Consider the following 22,035-nt stretch of genomic DNA (forward strand, 5'->3'; position numbering starts at 1 on the left):
CATTTTCACCACCGCCAGGTAATGAAAACGAGGAAATGAATATCAAAACTTTACCAGATCGCCGTGGAAAAAAAAAAAAAAAAAACGTGACGAGACAGATTATGATATATACGTGATATAACAAGTTAAACTTCTTATATTTCACGGGCTTAAAAGTATACGCACTATTAAAAATGAAACTTTAAAAAAAAACTTTTCGATCTGCCATTCTCAAATCTACCCAGTTTCCCCGCGCATGAATAGATTTAACGTAAGGATTACACTAACGATCTCTTGCAAAAATCATCCTCGTATTCTCGTTTCACTATTTCCTCGGTATCGATCGAGCAACCGTGTGTGTATATCACGCCCTTATTTTAAATGGAATATAATCATGCATATTTTCTACGATGACGAAATTTGGGGAATCGAGGTTTTATGCGCGCGCGTGTATGTGTGTGTGTATGCGTTTGTGTAAGTGTGAGTCATGTATATATATATATATATATATATATATATATATATATACATTTAACATGGATATCGGTAGTTTTCTGTAAGATTAATTCATTAGGGAGGATTTGTTGTCAAGCAAGTCGCTCGATCAACTGGAAGTGGACTTAGCCCAGAGAAATTTGGGAACTGGTGGACACTAAAGTAGAACTGGCGATACACACGAACACAATAGATTATTTAGGTATTTGATTTCAGTAAGTAAGACTGTGCTATGTTATTAAGGTTGACAATATGAAAAGGGCTGACATCTCTCTCTCTCTCTTTGCTTATTAGCTCTGTTCTTAACTTGCTGCCCCCACCATAGGGAGAAAAACTAGGACATTGATGCCTGAAGCAAAGATCGTTTCACGCTAAATATTCCCAAATTGGCTAATGCCTTTTTTCCTCTCTTTTGGACATTTAGAAAGAAAAAAAAAGATGCAAGTCTCTCACTGTCCAGGATAAGTCCATTTCCGACTTAAAGCATCTCGTATCGAAAGGTTGAGGGCGCCTTTATATGCCTTTTTATATGCTTTTTTATCGCCCTCTTTACAAGCTTAATGGATGTTCCATTATAGGGTGTTGAAAGTGGATATTTAGCGCTTTCATCTTTGACTATTCCCTTTCCCCCAGCGAGACAAGAGATTTTAATAAGTAAAAGAATTAAAGAACAAAAAAAAAATATGGTTGAGCATAAAAGACGTTTCAAACTTGGGATGCACTTTTGCCGTTTGATTCGACTCCGCCGCAGTTTCTGCGACACAGACAATGTGTGGGTGTGTGTGTATCATGAAAAATCTGTGCGACTCATGATGTTGGCCACTTTCTTCAATCAAACCCAAATGAAACGAAAGTAAAAAATCATTTAACTCCTGGGAGGGAGACAACTTAACAACGTCAGTTGCTTTACTCTGTGCGTCACAGGTTTGACACCATGGCATTTTTTGCCACTTTAGTTTGGATAGGAAAATGTTACATCCCAACCCCCGCAAAACATTGTGTTGACATCCATATCTGTCTTTAGACACTATCATAAAAATATGTTTTATTATGCTTGGGTTAAATCAAACATGAGTCTATCTCTTTTCCTTCTTCAGATAAATTTTCAACATATGATGTCACTTACGTTCTATTTGTCTCTGCTCTCTAGGATAAAATTTTTTTTTGTGTGTGTATGTGTGTGTATTATGTGTGTGTGGGGGGGGGGGTGGAGTGTCTACGTCTTCCGAATATTGATAAGCCAATATTTTGTTCATGTGACTGTTTCCAGTGCAATGTCACAATGGGTAGCTGTATTGAAGTTTTGTATCGAGGACGTTGTATGTGTGTGGTCGAAGCAGCATGTTTTCGTAACAACATGATTATTGTAACATTTTGTTTGGCAGAAATACAATCCAGCAATATTCACATTACTCATATCCATAACAATATCAACATCATGTTTGCTTGCTTTTTTTTTCTCTCTCTCTTTCTCTTGCCTCACCTTGCACACCTTATTACCACATCCAGACTAATGAATTGGAAGGACGTTTAATTTTCGAAGAGATTCATTCTAATTGTCCAGTAGTTGACAATTGTTATTTAATTTTTGTCCCGTCAAATATTTCCAATACGCCCAGGTTGCTTATTCTCTTTATCTTCTTTTGAAGAAGTATAGCACAAAATCACTTATTGAAGACATAAGAAAGACTTTAAAACATCTCTTGGATTTGTATTGTCTATTAATTTTGTAGCCAACAAATAACATCGTTATTTTGTTCCATTCATCAAAAGTAATCTTATTTAAATTATTATTTGATTGTTACTTTTGTCGTACTTTTACAGTTCACTTTTCTTTTCATCGGCCGAGATCTTCTCTTTGGCACAACTCGGAGGGACGCGGAAACGGTAAGTCACTCCGTGTTTAACCCCCCCCCCCTTTTTTTTAACAACAAATTACTGTGGTGATTTGTTTCTCTGTATCCCGGACGTTGATTGGTCAGTCTTCCCTATCATGATTATGCCACGTAGGCCTAAACCTGTTTCTTTCGGCACGTGATCATTTTGTCTAGATTATGCGTGGCGTAATCTGGCCCGTCAGCGATATAGATTAAATTACTGTATGTCTCGTATATGTGGGAGTGTATTATTTTGATCTATGTATGTGTGTGTGTGTGCGCGCGCGCATGTGTGTATGTTGTGCTTGGACGGCTATGTAAGGGACACATACCACACACTCACACATACACACAAAACGCCCATGGCAGACGTGGCTTTACCGATATATCATACTGGCCTAGAATGATTTCCAACTTAATTACGGAACTCAATTAAAGTGCAGATGAATATTGATGTGTGGAGTTAAGTTTTGCAGGCCTTTATTTTTCTTTGAATCACCGGCATTTTCTCCAAATGTGCTCGGGGGAAAATATCACAATCAAAGGCAATATGATATCTCTCTAGAATAGGCAAGAAGAGGATGAAAAAAAAAAAAAAAAAACATAATTGATCATCAGAAGCACCTGAAATGAAATTATCTGCGGAAAGGGCGAACGGAGTATCTATTACCATCGCATATAATGGTAAATATACCGAGGAAACGATCGGCATGTTGTGATTAGATTTTTTTCTGGCTTCAATCGGCAAAATCAGCAAACCATATTGATTGAAGTAGTAAAACAAAACAAGAAAACATGAAGAGGAGGAGAAAGAAGAGGTAATAGGCGGTGACAGCATATCAGTGAGAAAAAAGAGGCGTGTCGTTTGGTTGAAGGCTTGAACACAATAAACAAAATATTATGGGTTGCCGACTTCCACACCAGTCAGCCAATTATATAGTCTCGCTTCCAGATGACTATTTTTTTCTGTCATCTGCTATCACATATCAAAGTCTCATTTAAGGAGATCACATTGCATTGCATGTAAGGAGAGAATGCATCCAACATACCTATGACTCTGACATAGTGACTCTAGGCTTGTACCGGAAAATGCCCCAAACGCGCACTCCGGGCAATCGGATGGTTAATGAAAAAATAATAAGATCAAATGCCTGGAGCAGCAAATATACGACCATAAAAAACGGAAATCACTCATGATCGCCCAAACGTGCGAACACGACGTTGTCCTAGGGACGACCGTCCTATCACGTGTCTGTTAATTGGCGGGAAAGTGCAGACGGACCTGCTGATGAGATCCGGCAAAAATGGGGAGGGGAGCTCTAAATTGGCGCCAGAAAAACTCCCGCGAAAATCGCTCTCCTCATAGCCGCCTGTCGATGTCAGACGATCACTTTGAATCCCAACATTGATTAGAAGTTGAAATCAGAGATGTCCTGTTTGCTAGGCCGTCTTCCATCAACAAACACCTCGACAAGATTGAAATAAACATCAAAATCAAGGTTATCTTTAATGAAATGTAAAACCAAGATCTCGGGACAAAACCACATAAATCTACTTCAAACAAAAATCTCTGGATCTTTTGAACTCTTCACTGTCAGGAGATGAAGACTTATGGACGAAATTTGATAGAACCTGACCAGTGATCATCTTAAAGAGATGTTACCCGCTTTTACTTTGTTTTGTCGATGAAATATAGATGCCATGTCTCACTTTTCAATGATAGAAAAAAAAAAAAGATCAGTTGGATTCATGCAAAGTAAGCAAAAGATTTGTAAGGCAATGTTCTTTAGCATGTTTAGAGTCAATTGACAAAAAGACATTTATTTTTGAGGATTTTATGGACATTCTAACATCTTCTGTCCTAGTTTCCTTATGAAGTCATATGCTGATTTAGCTCAATGATTATATACTGCTTTCCATTATCACCCTATCCACTCATGATAATTCTCGTTTAATAGTGTTTCAAATATCTTGCTTGAACCAACTCTGCAAGCAAGTTCAAGAGAGTGCAAGTATCATTTACTCCCTTCGAAAATGAAAAGGAAGACCAAATAATCAACATTCGGCTGACTGATGATTTTTATGATTCGATTTATCTAATTCGAATCTCAGGATACAGACTATGTTTGTCTGTAAACTGCTCAAGTACCTCCGAAAGTACATGTATTCATATTACCCTTTTTGGAAATGTAGACGGCGTCTATACAACGCTCTCCGTTTTTGTTTTTTGTTTGTTTGCTTGCTTGCTTGCTTGTTTTATTGGTGTGTGTGCGTGTGTGTGTGTGTGTGTGCGCGGTGGGAGGTTAAGGGCAAGGGCAAGACAAAGTATTAATGGCCCAAAGACATGACCTCTTCGCTCCCGTGGTATGGGTGAACGATCCCATAGCAACGGCAGTCGGTCATTATGTCTCGAGGAGCGAGGGCGGGCACGGCGCCTCGCGCCATCATCCCACAGCCCCGAGGTGCTAGGCGCTTGTACGGGACATTCTGGAGTGGGCATTTTGATGAGTGTTCTCGAGTGTGGCAAACCTACTCCGGGGTACAATGTTTATGAAGTGACAAGCTATGAAGTACCAGCGCTAAGTGAGAGGACACTCAAAAGTCTAGAAATGGCCATTTTGACTGGGCAAAGATATCAAGGACCGCCGAAAGTCAGTCACGTACCGTCCCTCTCCTCCCCCCCCCCCTTACCCCATCCGTTTTGTGTGTATGACAAATTGCAAGCACACGTTAAGTACAAGTATAATGATACTGTTTCAACAATATCATCAATGTTGGACCTGATTTTCATCAACCCAATCGGCAAAGTAAAGCGTGTTAGATAAAACTTCTACAACACAAAGTGCAAAAAGGAAATCTTTTCTCGATTATACTCTGCGCCATTTTCCTTCTTTTTTTTTGCAAAAAAAAAATGGCAGACAAGCTAGAGCATATTTCTTCCAATCACTCGTAAAGAATGGAAAACTTCTATATGCAGATACACTTCTCCTTTCTCCCCTTTGCCAATTTGCTCTTGTCAGTAGAATTTACAAAGGAGGAGGAAAAAAGGGGGACATGACATACTGTTTCCATCAGTCAAACGAAACATCGGCAAACAAACGGGATCATGAGCCTTTACTCTTTTGAAAGACATGACCATGAACCAGGGAGTCTGAATAAGAAAAAAAAAGGGGGGAGAGATGACGCAGTAGGGGTTACAAAACTTAATTTCCAGTGGAACAGAGGTGATATTGATAAGTGGTATTACAATTCCAGGTGTCATTGGTCGATTGAAAAAGGAACAAGAAAAATCTCTTGAGGAGCTTCGAAAATGTTTCCATCCGTGTTGGTTTGATCCAGATCTTCTGTGTACATTGCAAGCGGATGCAATGGATCCAGAGGAGTCAGCGAATAATAATGCAAACAAAATTATTTGCAACCGATCAGGAAGAGTGAGGCGACAAGTGACTAACTACCCCCCCCCCCCCCCCGTCCTCTAAAGGGAGAGGAAGAAGGAAACTGAGAAACAAAACTAAAAGTCAAGACAAGTTAGAGAGAGACTACTGTTCCAAGTTAGGGTGCCAAGTTCGGCGATACGTAAGTCAGACACCAGTAGTATGTTTCCTTTTAAAATCAAAAATATTTTAATTTTGACTCTGAAATAAAATATAGCATTGGCGCCTTGGGAGTGGCGTATTGTGAATAGGCATCAGGGAGATTATCACCTATACCTCAGATTGTGCAAGAATGGAATAATAATATCAAGACTTGATGAAGAACAGCAGATATTTACGACTTAAAGGTCGAACACGCAAAGACTTCAACTACTTGTCATGTATGTATATGGTGTAAGGTGTTCCATTTTTTAATCATAATACGCTTTGTACGAAAGGTGTAGAAACATTTCGGAACCAGGTCCAAGGTGCGACCCTAACCCTACGTCACTAGCTGCAAGCTCGGCCGATTCCCACAAAGGTTGTTATCATCAGCTTCACCAAAGTGCACAACCATATAGTACGTGTCAACTTTCCCGCTCGAAATATAGATGCTCTCTTTACCCCCCCCCCCCACCCCCCACCCCCCCCCACCTCCCATTTGTCTCATCATAATTTTACATGCAGCAATCTGTACATTATCTTTTCAGCCGCAGAAAGCCTCGGAGTGCCGGCAATTATTGTGGAGTAATGGAAATCGGAAGGGACATAAAGAGCTAATTTCTTCCTTCTTGGAGTGTTCATTTCTTGCTTTGCTCTCTATTTGTCCATCTGCCCCCAACCCCCCAACCCCCCCCCCCCATCTCTACCCCTCTCACCCAGTCTGTTTCTCTCACCCTTTTCTTCCGCCTCTTTCTCCGATACATTATTAACATGTGTTTCTATCCTACCCGGGGTCTTGCGAGAGGTTAAACGCATAATGTAGCTCTTCTGGGGGTACAATTCTTGCACTCGCCTGTCAGTGAAACGAGGTTGATAGGAGGAAGGGTGTATACCCTTTCGTCAAGACCTTCTCCCTGTACTCACTTAAATCATGAATGATGACTTATTTATAGACATAGAGAACTGCGAGAGGGTTCGCCCATCCGAGAAAGGCAGTATAACTCACCCAAATCCACTCGTAGAACGCTGGCCAATTACAGACGCCGATCTGTTATTCCGTCTTCACGACGAAATCCCAGACCCCGGCGTTGAATTGTATCAACTGGAATAGGATCGATGAGTGTTACTCAATATGTAATCTATGCCACCAGCGCTTTGACACGAGGAAGGTTGAAGGTTTGATGTATTGCTAATGATCGTTAATAGATTGGAAGTTACCTATTTGAAACATATCCTTTGCTATAACAGCGTATATACTCGCATCAACTTGAAAGTAGGTGTATGTGTGCATGTGCGCGTGTGTGTGAATAAGGGATAGACACAGACATACAAACAGACAGACGGACAGACCGAGAGGGAAAAACAGAGGGAGGGGTGTAGCTATTCAAGCTGATAAGGCAAGAAATGCGGAAAAAAACAAACGTAAAATAATGAAAAAGACGACATTAGCAGCCACATTCCCCAAACTCTACTGATCATAACAGAGAGAGAGAGAGGGGGGGGGGGGAGGGAGAAAGAAACAGTTGTATTGCCATTCACCCATCTTGCTTGTTATACCTCCATACAACACAGAGCATCGAGACACATACTGACCACGTAAACAAAACTGTTTTGTCACACAGAGGAACGTCAAACACAAACAAACATTCAGGTGCAAAAAAAACAACAACAACAACAACAACAACAAAAACAATAATAACAACAAAGGAACTGAAAGAGCCAGGATTGGAGGAATGAATACCCCATGGAGGATGTATGTATTGCCCTGAAGTAGCATCAGTTCCTGAGAACGCATTTCATTTCCTTGAAGAAGATATATCTCTCTTGAGATACCAAGCGGATGTGACAAGGGCAGGGTCGGGATGGAATAATGCTTCATTCAATATGCCCAAAGAAATCCTCATCATAAAGAAACCTTTCATGGCCAATCCGGTCATAGCGAAGGAAAATGAGAGATAAATTTAGCCAGGGCTATTCAGAATATGACGTAGTAATATCCATTGGGCAATCGGATCATTTCTTTCAATTTCTGCGTCTTACTAAATTCCCAGGGTGCTCCGTACTCTTGCATCAAAGTTTGATAGCTGTGTAAGTCGCCAGGCACTTAACATGTGTGATATGTAAATACGTATACATATAAACATAAACAACACAAAAAAAAAAACATGCACACATACACAAGCACACACATACACAATCACACACATACACACACACACACACACATAAATATTATAGTATTGACTTACAAAAAGTTTATATAAATGCAAAAAATAGTACACACCATGTTGAAAGAGTCATGCGTTTTCTAACGATGATTCTAATTCGTCTGTTAGTCTATTTTGATAACGTCATATGGTTGTGTTCAAGCGAATTGCATCACAACTATTATTGCTAGAAAAATTCGTATTCATGCATCCTTGGCGTTTAGTTTTTTAAAAATAAACAACAACAACAGACAAAATGATTGTAAGGAGCGTGTGCGAAGCAGAGCATTCTATTGATCTCGACGAGGCGTTGTGCTGTAGAGTGTAATGCACTTTTTCAGTAACACGTGTGTGTTAGCTAACGACCACCGATGTCTCGGCTTAAGGTGACGAGGTGGGCGAGATGCGAGAGGCACGGATTTAGCCGCCAGGATTTATGACTGCCCTTTGTACGCCATTGTGTCTAAGAGTGCGCAAAGAATCACTTGTCTTGTCAGCAAAAACTTGCACGGTGTTTTACGGCTCTCCTTACATGACGCGTGATTTTTCTCGATCAACCTCTCCCCCATCACCCTCTCGCTCCCTCTCTCTTGCTCAAAAACTCTGAAAGGACGGTTAAAACATGAAGTTTGTCGAGGGATTCCATCAAAGCTTGATCCAAACGATCACTTTAAACATCGAGGGCGTATTTTAGATCGTATTTCGTTCTTTTCGCCCAACTTGAGTGGACGTGTGGGCTGCCCCCCTTACGCTGCTGAGTAAACCTCGTCGTTTAACAATGTCATCGGGAGGATTTCGCGCACTTTAAGTGAAAGGTCAGACCCGAAAGTCGATAACGGCCGAGTTTTGAATGGATTTTGAGAGAGACTGGGCGTAGATCCCTACTATCTCTCCCAATTTTCTTTCTTTCTCTATCTATCTGTCTGTCTGTCTGTCTGACTGTCTGTTTCCCTCTCTTTCACCCTCTTTGTTAGCACTGGCATCTTTGTGCCCTCCTCCCCCCCCCCCCCCTCCGTAATGAACGGCGTACAAGAAGGCAAATACAGCGATTCATGAATGTGAAGAATTAATACGGTAGGAACAGCATCCTCGTGATCAACACTTCATCACCCCGCGACTTGGGAAGGTTGACATCAAACAAACTGTTGAGCATCTCAAAATTACTTCTCTTTCGTCGAGGGGGTAGGGGGATATATTCGGAGCACAATTCATTACAGGGACCGCACGATTTGGGGTGTGGCATAGAAGCATGAAATTTAAAATGACAACATTACATTCCTTGGGGTCTGTTTCTTTCTTTGTTTCTTTGTTTGTTTATACAAAATCTTGAAATCATGGAATTATGACTGTAGTATAAAAGATGAAGATTGATATATTTCAGCCATTGAAGTGTCATCCCGGGTATTTGATTTTTTTTCATTTCATATTGAACCTTGCGCAACTTTTTAAAGCCATGTCTATATCAAAGTTGTGTCGAAAAATATAAACGGGAACCGAATCTTTTAGAATTTGACTGCATCATCTAATTCGACGTAGCTCGCAAACCGTTTTACCTGTATACTAGCAATCAATATTTTATGCCTCTTTTCTGGAATCAGATCGCCCCCTTTTGTTGAAGAAATTGGTATTTAGAATGTGTAATGGAAGAAGTACATGATCAGTGACAGCTTGCATCATTCTAGTGAACATCTTCTCCCCCACCACACCTTCATTTTGTCTTGTCTTTTTCTCCCCCAGCATCGCATACACCCCGCTCTTTGTCTTACCATTAACGTGTCTTCCTTTCGCATTCCTTATATTCTCGCTTTCACTTTCCCGCCGATCTTATACTTCACTTGCGCTGCGTGTCTCACACTGAAAGAATCATTCCCGTCGTGTGTGTATAATACAGTATGTACAGTTGACTCTACACTGTGGAATTCGGTAGAAATCTGCCTACTCCCTTTTTGTGATTATAGTTTTTTTTAAAAAAGGGAGCGATGAAAGTGAGAGGGAGAGCGATATTGAAGGTGACATTGATTTACAAATACCGCACCAGACACGTCAGAATATAGATAAACACCTTGACACACTCACACACGTACATACGCTCACTCAAACACACACGTACTTGCACACGCACACACAGTCACACGCATGCACACACATAATACATAAGTCCACTCACAGACGCGTTTTGTTTGTTTGTTTATTAACTCACTCCCATGTATTTCTGCCACTATTTCTCTGTTTGGTTGGGTGAAAGTATCCATTTCACTCTCTCTTAAAAATCATTTTTCTACACAATGCGATTGCTCTAGAGATAGAAAAGGAATACTACTCAATACTGCCAATACTATATTTAAAGCTGCAAACTCAAGGCGAGGAATGGCAGTCAAAATTCATGTAATGTGTATTAGTTAGCACCACACTTGCTGGAAATTGTATTATTAGTGTAATCATGATTATAGGATTTTCAATGTAAGTAACTACAAGAGTGGCACACGCATCCCCCATCTTTTCTTTTAATCATAATATCTCTGTGCTAATCTATATCAGCGCAAAATACCAAGCGGGCAAAAGTTTTCATAGTGTAAACCTCGATCGATGTTTGTTGGAGGCTGATCGTTTCATTTCGTTCAACCATTCCTCCAAAATGAGGCTGTAAGCCGATCGACCGTGCGTGGTTTGATCTATTTGCCTTCAGAACGAAATTGTAGTTAAACATTTCTTTTTTTATCTAATGTCAAGAACACGAACCACGAGACCAAGAAACGGGCCAAGCAATAAGGTTAATGGCTTTGATGAAGCTTCATCTGGAAGCTGAAATATAACGACCTCCAGCAGACTACATCAGTTTTGGAAAAAGAAGTATAGGGTCTATATCCTTGCAAGTCGCATCACGTTTATTTTTGTATTTTCTCTGTGGAAAGTGGGTTCAGAATGCTGTGGCTAAGTTCTGATTTACACATTAAAAATGTGAGCAAGTTCTATATAAACATACAATTCGCCAGCACACACACTTTTTTTAATTGTGTAAATTCCTATCAGACGAGTAGGTCTTACGATAATTGCCATCAAATATTATCGTTGATGTTTCTGCAATAGTGGGAGGTCACACAGATATGGTATAACTATCTTTTTTTTTCTGGCACTATATCTTCTTCTTTTTTATTCCTCACTTCCAAGGTCGACATTCTTGAAAGGTTACTTGTATTGAATTTTCGCTGAAACCGGAGGCATTCACTTGAAAAAATGATTTGGGTCATTTGGCGAGTCTTGCGTCTATAATTCGACAACACCTGCATCCGTATAACCGACGGCGGAGTAACGCATATTGGTATAAATGGATGAGACATCCAATTGATTATCTTTTTTTGTCACTAAAGTGGGTGGAAATTGATCAAGAATTGATATGCAGGAGGAAACGGGGCAGACGGCCAGACGGAGAGAGGGACAGAGAGACAGACAGAATAAAAAACTTACAAGATATAGTTCCTTTTCGTCTGGTCTTCTCTAACGCTCCTTTTCTTTTCTTTGCCACTTATACTTGTCTTCTTCTCTTTCTTCTTCTATTCTACATCTGCTCTTCTTGCTTCGTTATTCCCCTCATCTTTCTCCTCCTCCTCTTCTTTCTCTTCTCACCTTTCTTTATTCTCCTTTACTTTTTATTTTGAGCCTCCGTCTCACCAACTCATACACATCTATCGCTGCAACTACATAAAAGAGAATCTAAAGGAATCCTTCATGGAGACAATGCTTGCACGTGAAATTCGGCGCCAGCTTCAAAGCGAATGCGTTTTTGGCTCCTTCGACTTTTGTTTGTTTGTTTGTTTGTTTTTTCCCTCTCTCTCTCTCTGTGCAGACAGAGGCCGCGGGTTGGTCAACTGTCATAATACAATTGGAACCGATCAAAGCATAGCGGCGGTCAACCTCGGTTTCTGACCTTCACTTTCAGTTCAACGCTCTCGAATTATCCGGAGAAGTTGACACATTATTGATTTCGTGGGCCAACGTGTTATACCTGTACATCGAGCGTTTACGCACAATGGCAAAATCACAATCGCTCTGTTTAAATTTGACCCAGGCAACAGAGTATTGCTACTATTAAAAGGCGGTAAACCAGAAGAACGAATAGACATATACCCACTGCGGTATAGATGAAGCAGATAAAAACTGTTACGTATATAGTCAAACAATGTCGTACAGAAACAGCTAAACTTAATCAAGCATGCATCGCATGATTTTTTTTTTCCTGTACTACATGACTGAGAGTTTTCCCAGGTCTCTCTTAACAGTTGATTTGTTCGTCACTGTGGTGTCACTGCAGTGTGTGTGTGTGTGTTTTATCTTCCTTTATGAGGAGATTGAGTTCAGAAAACAGTTCGACAGAGCAGCTGAGAACTGAGAATTTAAGGGTGCTGAGACTTAGCACTCGAAATTGTTGTTATACCGATAAGTTTACATTCCATAATTGGAAGGCAATACACACACACACACACACACACACACACACATACAGACACACACACAAACAAATTCGCACGCACGCACACACACAGACCAAACACACACCAATACACGCGCACACACACACACACACACACACACAAGAGTAGGAATATAATTGCTGGGTTATTACATCACTTCAACAATGTGATGTAAGCTTTTGGTTTCATTAAAATGTAGCGGAGATTTGAGATCAATGGAAGACCTGTGAGGCAAACGAAGAAATCGAAAACGTCTCACCATCTAATTTGCAGATTATGGTTGCGATCGACAGCACTGCACTGAGAAGACAATAGGGAATCTGAACATCCAATAATGTTCTTATTTCATGTCCAGTTCTAACAACGCTTCCAGAATTCCGTTTGTGTGACCTGGTCTACTTACTATTAAAAGTTTAGTTAAGCTCTAGGAGGCAATGTACTTTCACTCCCACGCTCTCCTCTATGACGCAGTAGAACATTATTTCGTTGTCATGACAACAGAAGAGATTATGTGTCTGGGAGCATTCGGACACTTGAATCAGATATAAGAAGGAAAGTGGCAACACTCTAAATGCAAGGATGATAAAGTAAATGATAATCCCCCAAGGTCTTTATCCAATGAAATCGAAATAGAGATATTTGAATGCTTTCATGCTGCGTCACGTGGCATATGATCGTGCTGGGTGCTTCTTGCTAAAGACATGATAGACCCTCTTTGCCTAGTTAAGCCCCCTATCTCCTCCCCCTCTGTTAATTTGATCCTTTAAAACAGTAAATAATACGGTGCACCTGCAGTTATTGATCAATACAGACCTTCTCAATAATAATCCTCTACCGGGTTGAACGATAGTAGTATAAGAGGAACGGTCAAATTGTATTAAGTGTCATTCAGACGTAAAAAGCCTCCCCCACCTCCCCTTCCTTCCTCCCTCCCCTCCTCTCCTCACCAGCCCCACCCTCCCATCCCTTCCTCGCTGTAATAGAGATATTGATCATGAAGATCGGGGAGTTTTTTTTTGTGCCTTATTCATCTGTACCTTAACCTAAGCCTGCCAGCGCGACGCCGTCTCTGGGCAGCGTTTCTGTCAGTCTGTAGAGACGTGATTGCGTGTGACATTGAGTGTGGTGTGTTGTGTGTGTGTATGTGTGTGTGTGTGTGTGTGTGTGTGTGGCTGTTTGTGTGAGGGTCTGTGTATGTGTGCGTGCATGCATACGTACAAAATATAATTATATCTATTAAACAAAAGCTGGAAGAGACAACTAGACTGACACAACAAGCTCTGCCAAGCATAAACTTCACAATATATGAATATTAAGTGGACGCTCATGCTCCATTGCTCACCGGCAGGCACATGAACAGGTTTATTTCATCCTCTTTTCGTCCTTGTCAGCCATATGCTGCACATTCTATTTTAAAGATTTGAAAAAAAAATGTGTCAGCTTGCCACCTTAAGCATTAAACAATGGAATAAATTTTACCAAGGAAAAAGGAGTATTTTTTGTTTTGTTATTTCCATGAATTTTATCTGTCTTTATCACTTTCTCCTCTCCTCTTTCTTATGCTCTATATTTCTCTTTGTAATTCGTTCTTCTTCAAGCAATTCAGCAAACGTCTTCTTCTAGCATCCCTGTCAAATGATATCAACAGAAATTATGTTATGTGTGACCTCAACTTGAATGCAGTATATTTTTTTACTTCTTCTTCCAGGTGAAACAAAGGACCATGTCTCGGTACGCCTACTTGTTAGTATGCCTCTTGTTCGGCACTCTGTGCGTGCTGCTCGCCACTACCAAGATCAGAGCCGACGGGGACCTCGCTGCGGTTGACGGTGCCGACGCCAACGCTGAGGACGTGGACAAACGCGCAAACATGTACCGGTCTCGTCCACGAAGGCCCGGAAAGCGTGACGGAGAAGGGGACGAGATCGACGATGCTGACTTAGATGAGGAAAAGAGGGCCAACATGTACCGGTCTCGTCCACGAAGGCCTGGAAAACGCAACGGCGAAGCCGACGAGATCGATGCCTTGGACTTAGATGAAGAGAAGCGGGCCAACATGTACCGGAGCAGGCCTCGACGACCAGGGAAGCGAAGTGACGAGCTCGACGAGGACGTGGTTCCCCTGGACGCCGACAAGCGAGCAAATATGTTCAGGAGCCGACCACGACGACCAGGGAAGCGCGACGGAGACGAGGAGATGGCCGACATCGACGAAGACAAGCGAGCCAACTACATGCGAAGTCGGCTCCGACGTCCAGGGAAACGCGACGGCGAAGAAGAGGAGGAGGAAATGATGTTAGACGACAAGAGGGCCAACATGTTCCGATCTCGACAACGACAACGACCAGGCAAGCGTGACGGGGATGAGGATCTCGATGCCATGGAAGAGGACGACTACAAACGCGCCAACATGTTCCGCAGCCGACCGAGGAGACCAGGGAAGCGCGACGGCGACGAAGAGGATATGGAATTCGACGAGGACAAGCGGGCCAACATGATGAGGAGCCGCCTTCGGAGGCCCGGCAAGCGCGATGAGGATTTGGACTTGGCCGACCTGATGGGAGAGGTTGACGAGGAGAAAAGGGCAAACTACAGGGCTCGCGGAAGATTCAACGGTTAAAAAAAAAGACATCTCAGCAGCGGAATAGTCATTGCATTAAATCGATTCACGCGCAATTAAATCATTACCCTATTTGGAGTGAAAGCGCTCAGCTCTTTGTAACTTTCTATCATATCGCAACACAAAGCACTTGAACTTTCTGATTGCAGGGCTGGTATATTTGGTTAATACAGCATTCTTTTTCCGCCCCATATTCACTCTAATACACTTCAGCTGTAAAATTATCGGAACTGAGGACTTGTGGTAAATTCATAATGTTTGCTTTTTGTTTGAGGTGACTGCTTTCATCCTGGCGGGGAGTAGAAAGTTAACCAGCCCGAGTACAGTTTAGATCTGCTAATGATCTGTCAGGGACAGTTTTCTGTTGTTGCTGGTTGTGACCCATGACTGAGCTGCTGCTCGCGGTCACACTTGTTATAAAAGTTAGGACAAGATCTAGGTATACAGCAGAAGCACTGTAGAGTTTATTCACTTTGTAGCTCTCTCTCTCTCTATTTTTTTTTTTTTTTGCATTCCTGAACGTGGGATAAAATTAAACACTCCTTATGCCTGAGACTTCGTTCCTTCAAAGTATGAATTCTTTATTGCACGACTCTTTATGGCAATTTGCTAATCATGCACACCACCAGCTCGCTCAAAACTCATACGAGAGCAAACATTCATTTTTTTTTAATGAATGGAAATTTAAGTTTCTTTACTGATTCAGAGAATTACTATTGTTATAGCTGTTGACTCGCTCGTTGTAAAATGTTGTAAATATTGAGGAAATAAGATATATGGTATATCAAAATTGCACATTAATCTTGTCTGTTCTTGTAAAGTTTAGTTTAAAGATAGAAGTTAATAGGGACAAATCTTTCCATTGTTGAAAGTATTTATGAGAAAAGCTTTGCCACGTGTGATACAGTCGCGTGGTGATGCAATATCCAATCTTCTGATAATTTTTTGACAAAAATTTTGACACGGCACCACATTTTCGTGTACCTGCACGGTTACTTGGCACTTCATCAAGAAAGCTTGATTTCATCAGCAGACTTGTAAATACAATCTAAAAGTTTATGACCAATTAAGGACCGCCACTCAGTTTTAGTATCACGAACGAAACCATGAAACGTCCGCAGAATAACTAGGCACTGGAGCACGTGTAAGTAGTGTGAGAATGTGTGACTTGATACATAATAAAGCTTAGCATTTGAAAAAAAAAAAGAAAATAATGTAATGGATCATCATGGTCGGGACGCCTTTTATTAAGTTCCAACTTCTTCAAACATGATTTATTTCAATTTCCTTCTAAGACTTTCACCAAGAATTACTGTATCACTCCACTGTATAGCCGTGCACAATGGTTTGTAATAAATTTAAGGTTTATATGATGTTTGGAGGGACTGTATAAGCTTCTTCATTCTCGTCACCGCTTCTTTTTCATACTCTGTCTGTTACAGCCGACGTAGATATTAAAAGCACCAAATGTAAAAGCCATCGACACGCGTCGTAAGATGTTGCTTTATTTTTGTATGGTTGTATCATGGATTTTCTCTCTTAAAGGTATATATTCCACACGGGGTTATTAAAAAGGGAAAACATTCAAAGCCACTCATCGATGGGATTCGGCGGGAACTCTTCTTCTACTTTTTTTTTTACACCACAACTTTCCTGCAGTAAGTAGAAGAAGCTCGTTTGTCATATGTATACTGATATCTACAGCGGAACGTTTTAATGTATCTGGCAATAAAAGGAAAATTGCGAAACAAAAATGGCACCTTTCTCCTTGTTCATCCAGGTATAATTGAGGAAAGTGTTGTGAAAATCGAGGCACAAATCTTATGAAAATAATTAATGCTATAAACAGGATGCAAAATTTTGAAAAAAAAAACATAGAGAAAACCCGCAGACATGACGGTGACTTTCATCACGCGAAGCCACATGTGACGGCAGTATGAAGAAGTCTTAATTCTTTCATGACTTGATTGGTCTTGTGCAACACGATATTGGTAAAAATGAAATAGCCAAAAATGCCAATTCGAACAGCAATGAAGTTGAATAGCACACTCTGACGTATAACTTCATACGCACATAAAAGACTATCTCTCATTCATTTGTACAGTCACGATCATACATTCATATCTACCATAGAAAGCAGCACTTAGCACACGTTCGAAATAGATAGATAAATATAGATCTATCCAGCTTTGAAACAACTTTGATACATGGGAGATTACGGACAGTCCTTATTCTGTGAGTGTGATCCTCTTCGTCTCGAATAAAAGCACCATCCAAATTAAAGTTTCGTTCACATACATTTAAAAAGCACAGTGAGGAAGTACAGTGCACTCCTGTTATTACTTGCACGGTTATAACGAAATTCCGGTTGCAACGAAGTAAGAATTCAAGCCGAAACATTATCCGCTCTATGTGTTTTTATAGTTTATTTGTCCGGTTATAACGGAATTTCGATATACCGAAAGAAACCAGCCGGTCCCGAGAACTTCGTCATACCGGAAGTCCACTGTAGTTGGTACGTTAACACTTTCATCTTGAGACGATGAAACAATGGTGATTTGGATCAGTCGGTATAGCGCGTCTGGCTCCAGATCCAAACCACGTTCGATTCCGGGTCGTACTGAGCAATGCTGTGCGTGAACATTCTGTTCCCTCTAGTAAGCGGCAAAACATTCTGTCCCTGGGATAGGATATTAAATGGCGGTTCCATGTGTAAGGGAGTCACAACTCATGCACGTAAAAGATCCCGCTTCATTCATTCATCGCAAAGGGCATAATGCATAAACCGGTGAAGTGGTCTTACCTCACATCCAACTGGACCCCATGGAAGACCAGCTGTCGTTGCTGAATATGGGCTATCCAGCCATCTTCTCAGATAAAATAGAACAAAACAAAAACAGACAATTTGGTAGTTAAAAGTAACAGAGCGCAAACTCAAGGAATATCCCCCCCCCCCAAAAAAAAAGAAGTATATTATAGGATAGTATATATGAAGAAAGTACTTAAGTCTTATGAAACCAAAAGACACTTTCATTACACAGCTATATTTCATAAAGCGAAAGGGAGCACAAGTGATTCCTGTTAAAAATAGAGTCTTGCTCACTTCTTTTATTCATTTTTTTTATACCATCCTATAATAAAACAGATAATTGACAAATCCATCGAAGAAAAAAATTTCATTTAAGCGTTTATGAAGATGATATCAAATTTCTGTTGCGCTCGACATTGTGAAGAAGAGATTCTGAAAGATTGCATTATGGATACAAACAAGAAATTTGGGGAAGAGTCTTACAAGCACCATTTTTTTTTTTAATCATGACATTGTCTTCTGAAAGCCATTATTATATGGCCATATTGATAGCGATTCCAACTCGAACGGGTAGCAAGCACGAGGAACGCTCGCGATATGACTGAGCCTCGCATAGTTCATCGTCATATCATACCTGTCAATTTTCATCAAAACCCATTTTCTGCACCCACCTCCCTCCAAGGGTATGTGTGAAGGGAAACCCTAGAGAAATTTTGTAGTCCTTAAGTGAAATAGGATGACCCCTTGCCCGAAATACTTTAATTCAATAAGATGATGTACAGAGCAGCTCTCCGTTTCCCATTTTTCCTAGCTTCTTTTTTTTTCCCCTCTGCTTTCTCTCCCGCCGGCCACTTACCTGTAAGGTCAGAAAAGAAGGAATAAAAGCAGCAGAAGAAGAAGCAGAAGAGGAAGGAAGGAAGAAGAAGAAGGGGAGGGTGAGGAGAAGAAGAAGGAGGAGAAGGAGGAGGAGGAGGAGAAGGAGGGAGAAGTTACGGATAAGCCTTGCTGCGAGGCTAAAATGGGATTAAGGGTTGGGTATGGTGGGATAGAAAAAAAAAGATTAAGGGTGGGGGGAACAAGAACGTTGACGGAGTGAGAGCAAACTGATCACGGGACGTCGGTTACAATATGTATATGTGAATATATAGTATATACATACACACACACACACACACATATATATATATATATATATATATATATATATATATATATATATATATATACATGTATATATTTATGTCATTATGTATATGTATGTATACAGAAATATGTGTGTGTGTGTGTGTGTGTGTGTGTGTGTGTGCATTTATAGTATAAAGTGAGAACCAGTGGACGTTATTGCCTCTAAATCGTACCGTTTATTCAACTTTGGGGCCTCGACACTTAGTCAGGTCTACAGTATAATCACAGCAACGACACGAAGTATATAAGTCATTGTAAGTGACTGTACGTATACATGAAAGTTTAATCGTATTGATGCAATCACAGCGACCTTCGTTGATGTCACATCTATCACGTATTCGGTCGCCACTACATACAAAGTTAAGACACCATCCCCTAAACGTTCATGAGTTTGAACTCCCTGCTGAAAATAATGGCTTCTTGTCTTATATATATATATATATATATATATATGAAGAGTTTGTTTGCAAAAACCGATAAGTCCATATTTGCCAAATGGAGATATTGGCGATTAAAGGTCAAGAAAAATAAAGAGAATAATAAGAACATTTTTGCTTCTCTTGACCATAACTTCAAAATATACCATTATATGTAGTGACCAATATATCATTTAAACAGTATCATTTTGTACTTTATGACAGAGATCGTACTTCAAAATCTTCAAAAATGGACTTATCGGTTTTTGCAAACATACCCTTCATATATATATATATATATATATATATATATATAAAACTGAAACCAAATTTATGCTGTAATCACCAACAGTTTATTTCGGCACACAAATTTTCGAGCGATCCGCTCTTTCTCAAGTGTTCTTGATTCACATATATATATATATATATATATATATATATATATATATATGTATATATATATATATATATATATATATATATATATATATATGTGTGTGTGTGTGTGTGTGTATATATATAATATGCGTGTTGACGAGGTGTCAAAGAGGCAAATTTGTACCTTGAATTGAACAAGATGAAGAGAGAGAGAGAGAGAGAGAGAGATTGGAGAGAGATATCGTGTAGCTTTCATTCTCTACAGCTGAAGTATAAATGAGTTATTAAGTTTTACGAGACTGACCCTCCATGAAAAGGAGAAGAATAGAATAAACCGTATAAGGTAGCTGCTTATGATACCCAAATCAGGACCCAAACAACAACCAGAATAGACACTGATATAGGTATAGATATGTACATTGTATGTAAACTTCAGGGGAAAAAAAAAACTTTCGCCGTAAAGTAGTATGTGACACGATAACGCAAACATATTCTGTCATCATTAACGGCAAATTCATTTTCAGACGCATCTCTTTCGAGAAATTCCTCATTTGAAATAGGCCCCGACGATCTGGATTTATAACTTTGATGCTAGGTCTATAGAGAACGCGCTTTTCAACAAACACCGAACACCTCCTTTTTCGGTTTGAGTATTCAAAAGGATGCACTGTTACCGTGTTCGTTAACCCCGGAGTGCACTGTGATCGTAACTGTACACCCAACCTTATAATCTTTGCGAAAAGTGAGCCACAAATAACGTTGTTGCCAGACAAGCACATCCATCTCTCATTTATACGCAGACGAGTAATCCCCACCAATCCCGAAAAACAAAAATGAAAACCCTTTATTATATACCTAGAATATACATCTGGTTTAAGGGTGATTTTTTTTTTAAAAGAATTATATTGATTTGACAAGATATAACGTATTCAGGGAAACTTAATCCGGCTGATGATCGGGATTAAGTCCTGCTTTATAACCCAGTTCAGCGTCCTGAGGTCGGTTTTTTGGATGGTTGTGTTGGAATTGGTTGATGACGAACTCTTCGCCATCGCTGACGACGTGAAGGCATCAGAGATCAAGTCTCTTGGCACTAACGACGAACCCCGTTGAGCTTCGTCGTGTTCAAAGACAAGTGGAACCTAGGTCTGTCTCTTGTTGTGGGTGGCGATGTACTGAGTTGCTGGAAACCCATCCGAAACGGCTGCAAATTATTAGCACCAGTAGTGAATGAACTCAACTCTCACTTTTATGTACAGATTCCTGTTCATGATGCACTCTGGTGGCTTTATCCATTTCACAAACTCATTCATTTTTATAATGAGGTTGAGCAACATATCAGATTGTAAGCTCCCATTGGCTTCAAATGTCACAAGAAAAATCAACTAAAACAAAATCATGGAATTATAGTATCTTTATTCTGAAGACGGCATTTATATAATACACTGATCTTTCAAACAGTAAAACAATAAACCGATTATACTTGAAGTACGTTTGTAGCTTCCCACGAGAGATTGAATGAAATAATCAACAATTGCCCAAATACACTATTTGCCTTACGCTGAGTAATTCAACTGTACTCGATGAAGCTTGGTCCTGACTTAACTCTCTCTATTCAAATACAACGTACATTAGAACACAATAATTTACATTCCAGTGAAAACGGAGTGCCAGTTCTTGAATCTTCTGTTATTACGTAAATTTACAAGTGGACGGTAGAAGACCTTGTTGCCTGCCATCCAAAGGGCTCTTGTCCAACAAAGAAACGATGCCGGTTCGTTGCACTGGCACCTGCAGAACCCTCGGCAGCACAAAAGTCAGGGCAGACCACTCACTCTGCACTGCTCTGTACAGGAAGCCGAAACCACCCTATCTTCCCCTTCTCATAGAACTCCGCTGCCCTGGGCAACCAATAAGCAACAAGTCTTAGCGCAGTCATGACAAAATGGCCTCTGCCCACCTCCACACCTAAGATACGCATCTCCGACTACAGTCTCACACTCAGAACACAAACTGACTACTCAC

The 22,035-nt window shown here is 40.4% G+C and overlaps 1 protein-coding gene across 3 annotated transcripts in view; it reads left to right on the forward strand.

Moving 5' to 3' along the window:
• LOC140236707 (uncharacterized) overlaps positions 1–16,854 on the forward strand; it is an 82,185-nt gene extending 65,331 nt beyond the window's left edge. For all 3 annotated transcript variants that reach the window (XM_072316629.1, XM_072316630.1, XM_072316628.1), the window contains 2 exons: positions 2,299–2,361; positions 14,311–16,854. In XM_072316629.1, the coding sequence (XP_072172730.1) occupies positions 14,326–15,222 (897 nt within the window). In that variant the 5' untranslated portion in view covers positions 2,299–2,361; positions 14,311–14,325 and the 3' untranslated portion in view covers positions 15,223–16,854. The remainder of the gene's footprint in view (positions 1–2,298; positions 2,362–14,310) is intronic.
• Positions 16,855–22,035: the final 5,181 nt, after the last annotated feature.

This window comes from Diadema setosum, chromosome 13, assembly GCF_964275005.1.
Source record: "Diadema setosum chromosome 13, eeDiaSeto1, whole genome shotgun sequence".
Taxonomy (NCBI): domain Eukaryota; kingdom Metazoa; phylum Echinodermata; class Echinoidea; order Diadematoida; family Diadematidae; genus Diadema; species Diadema setosum.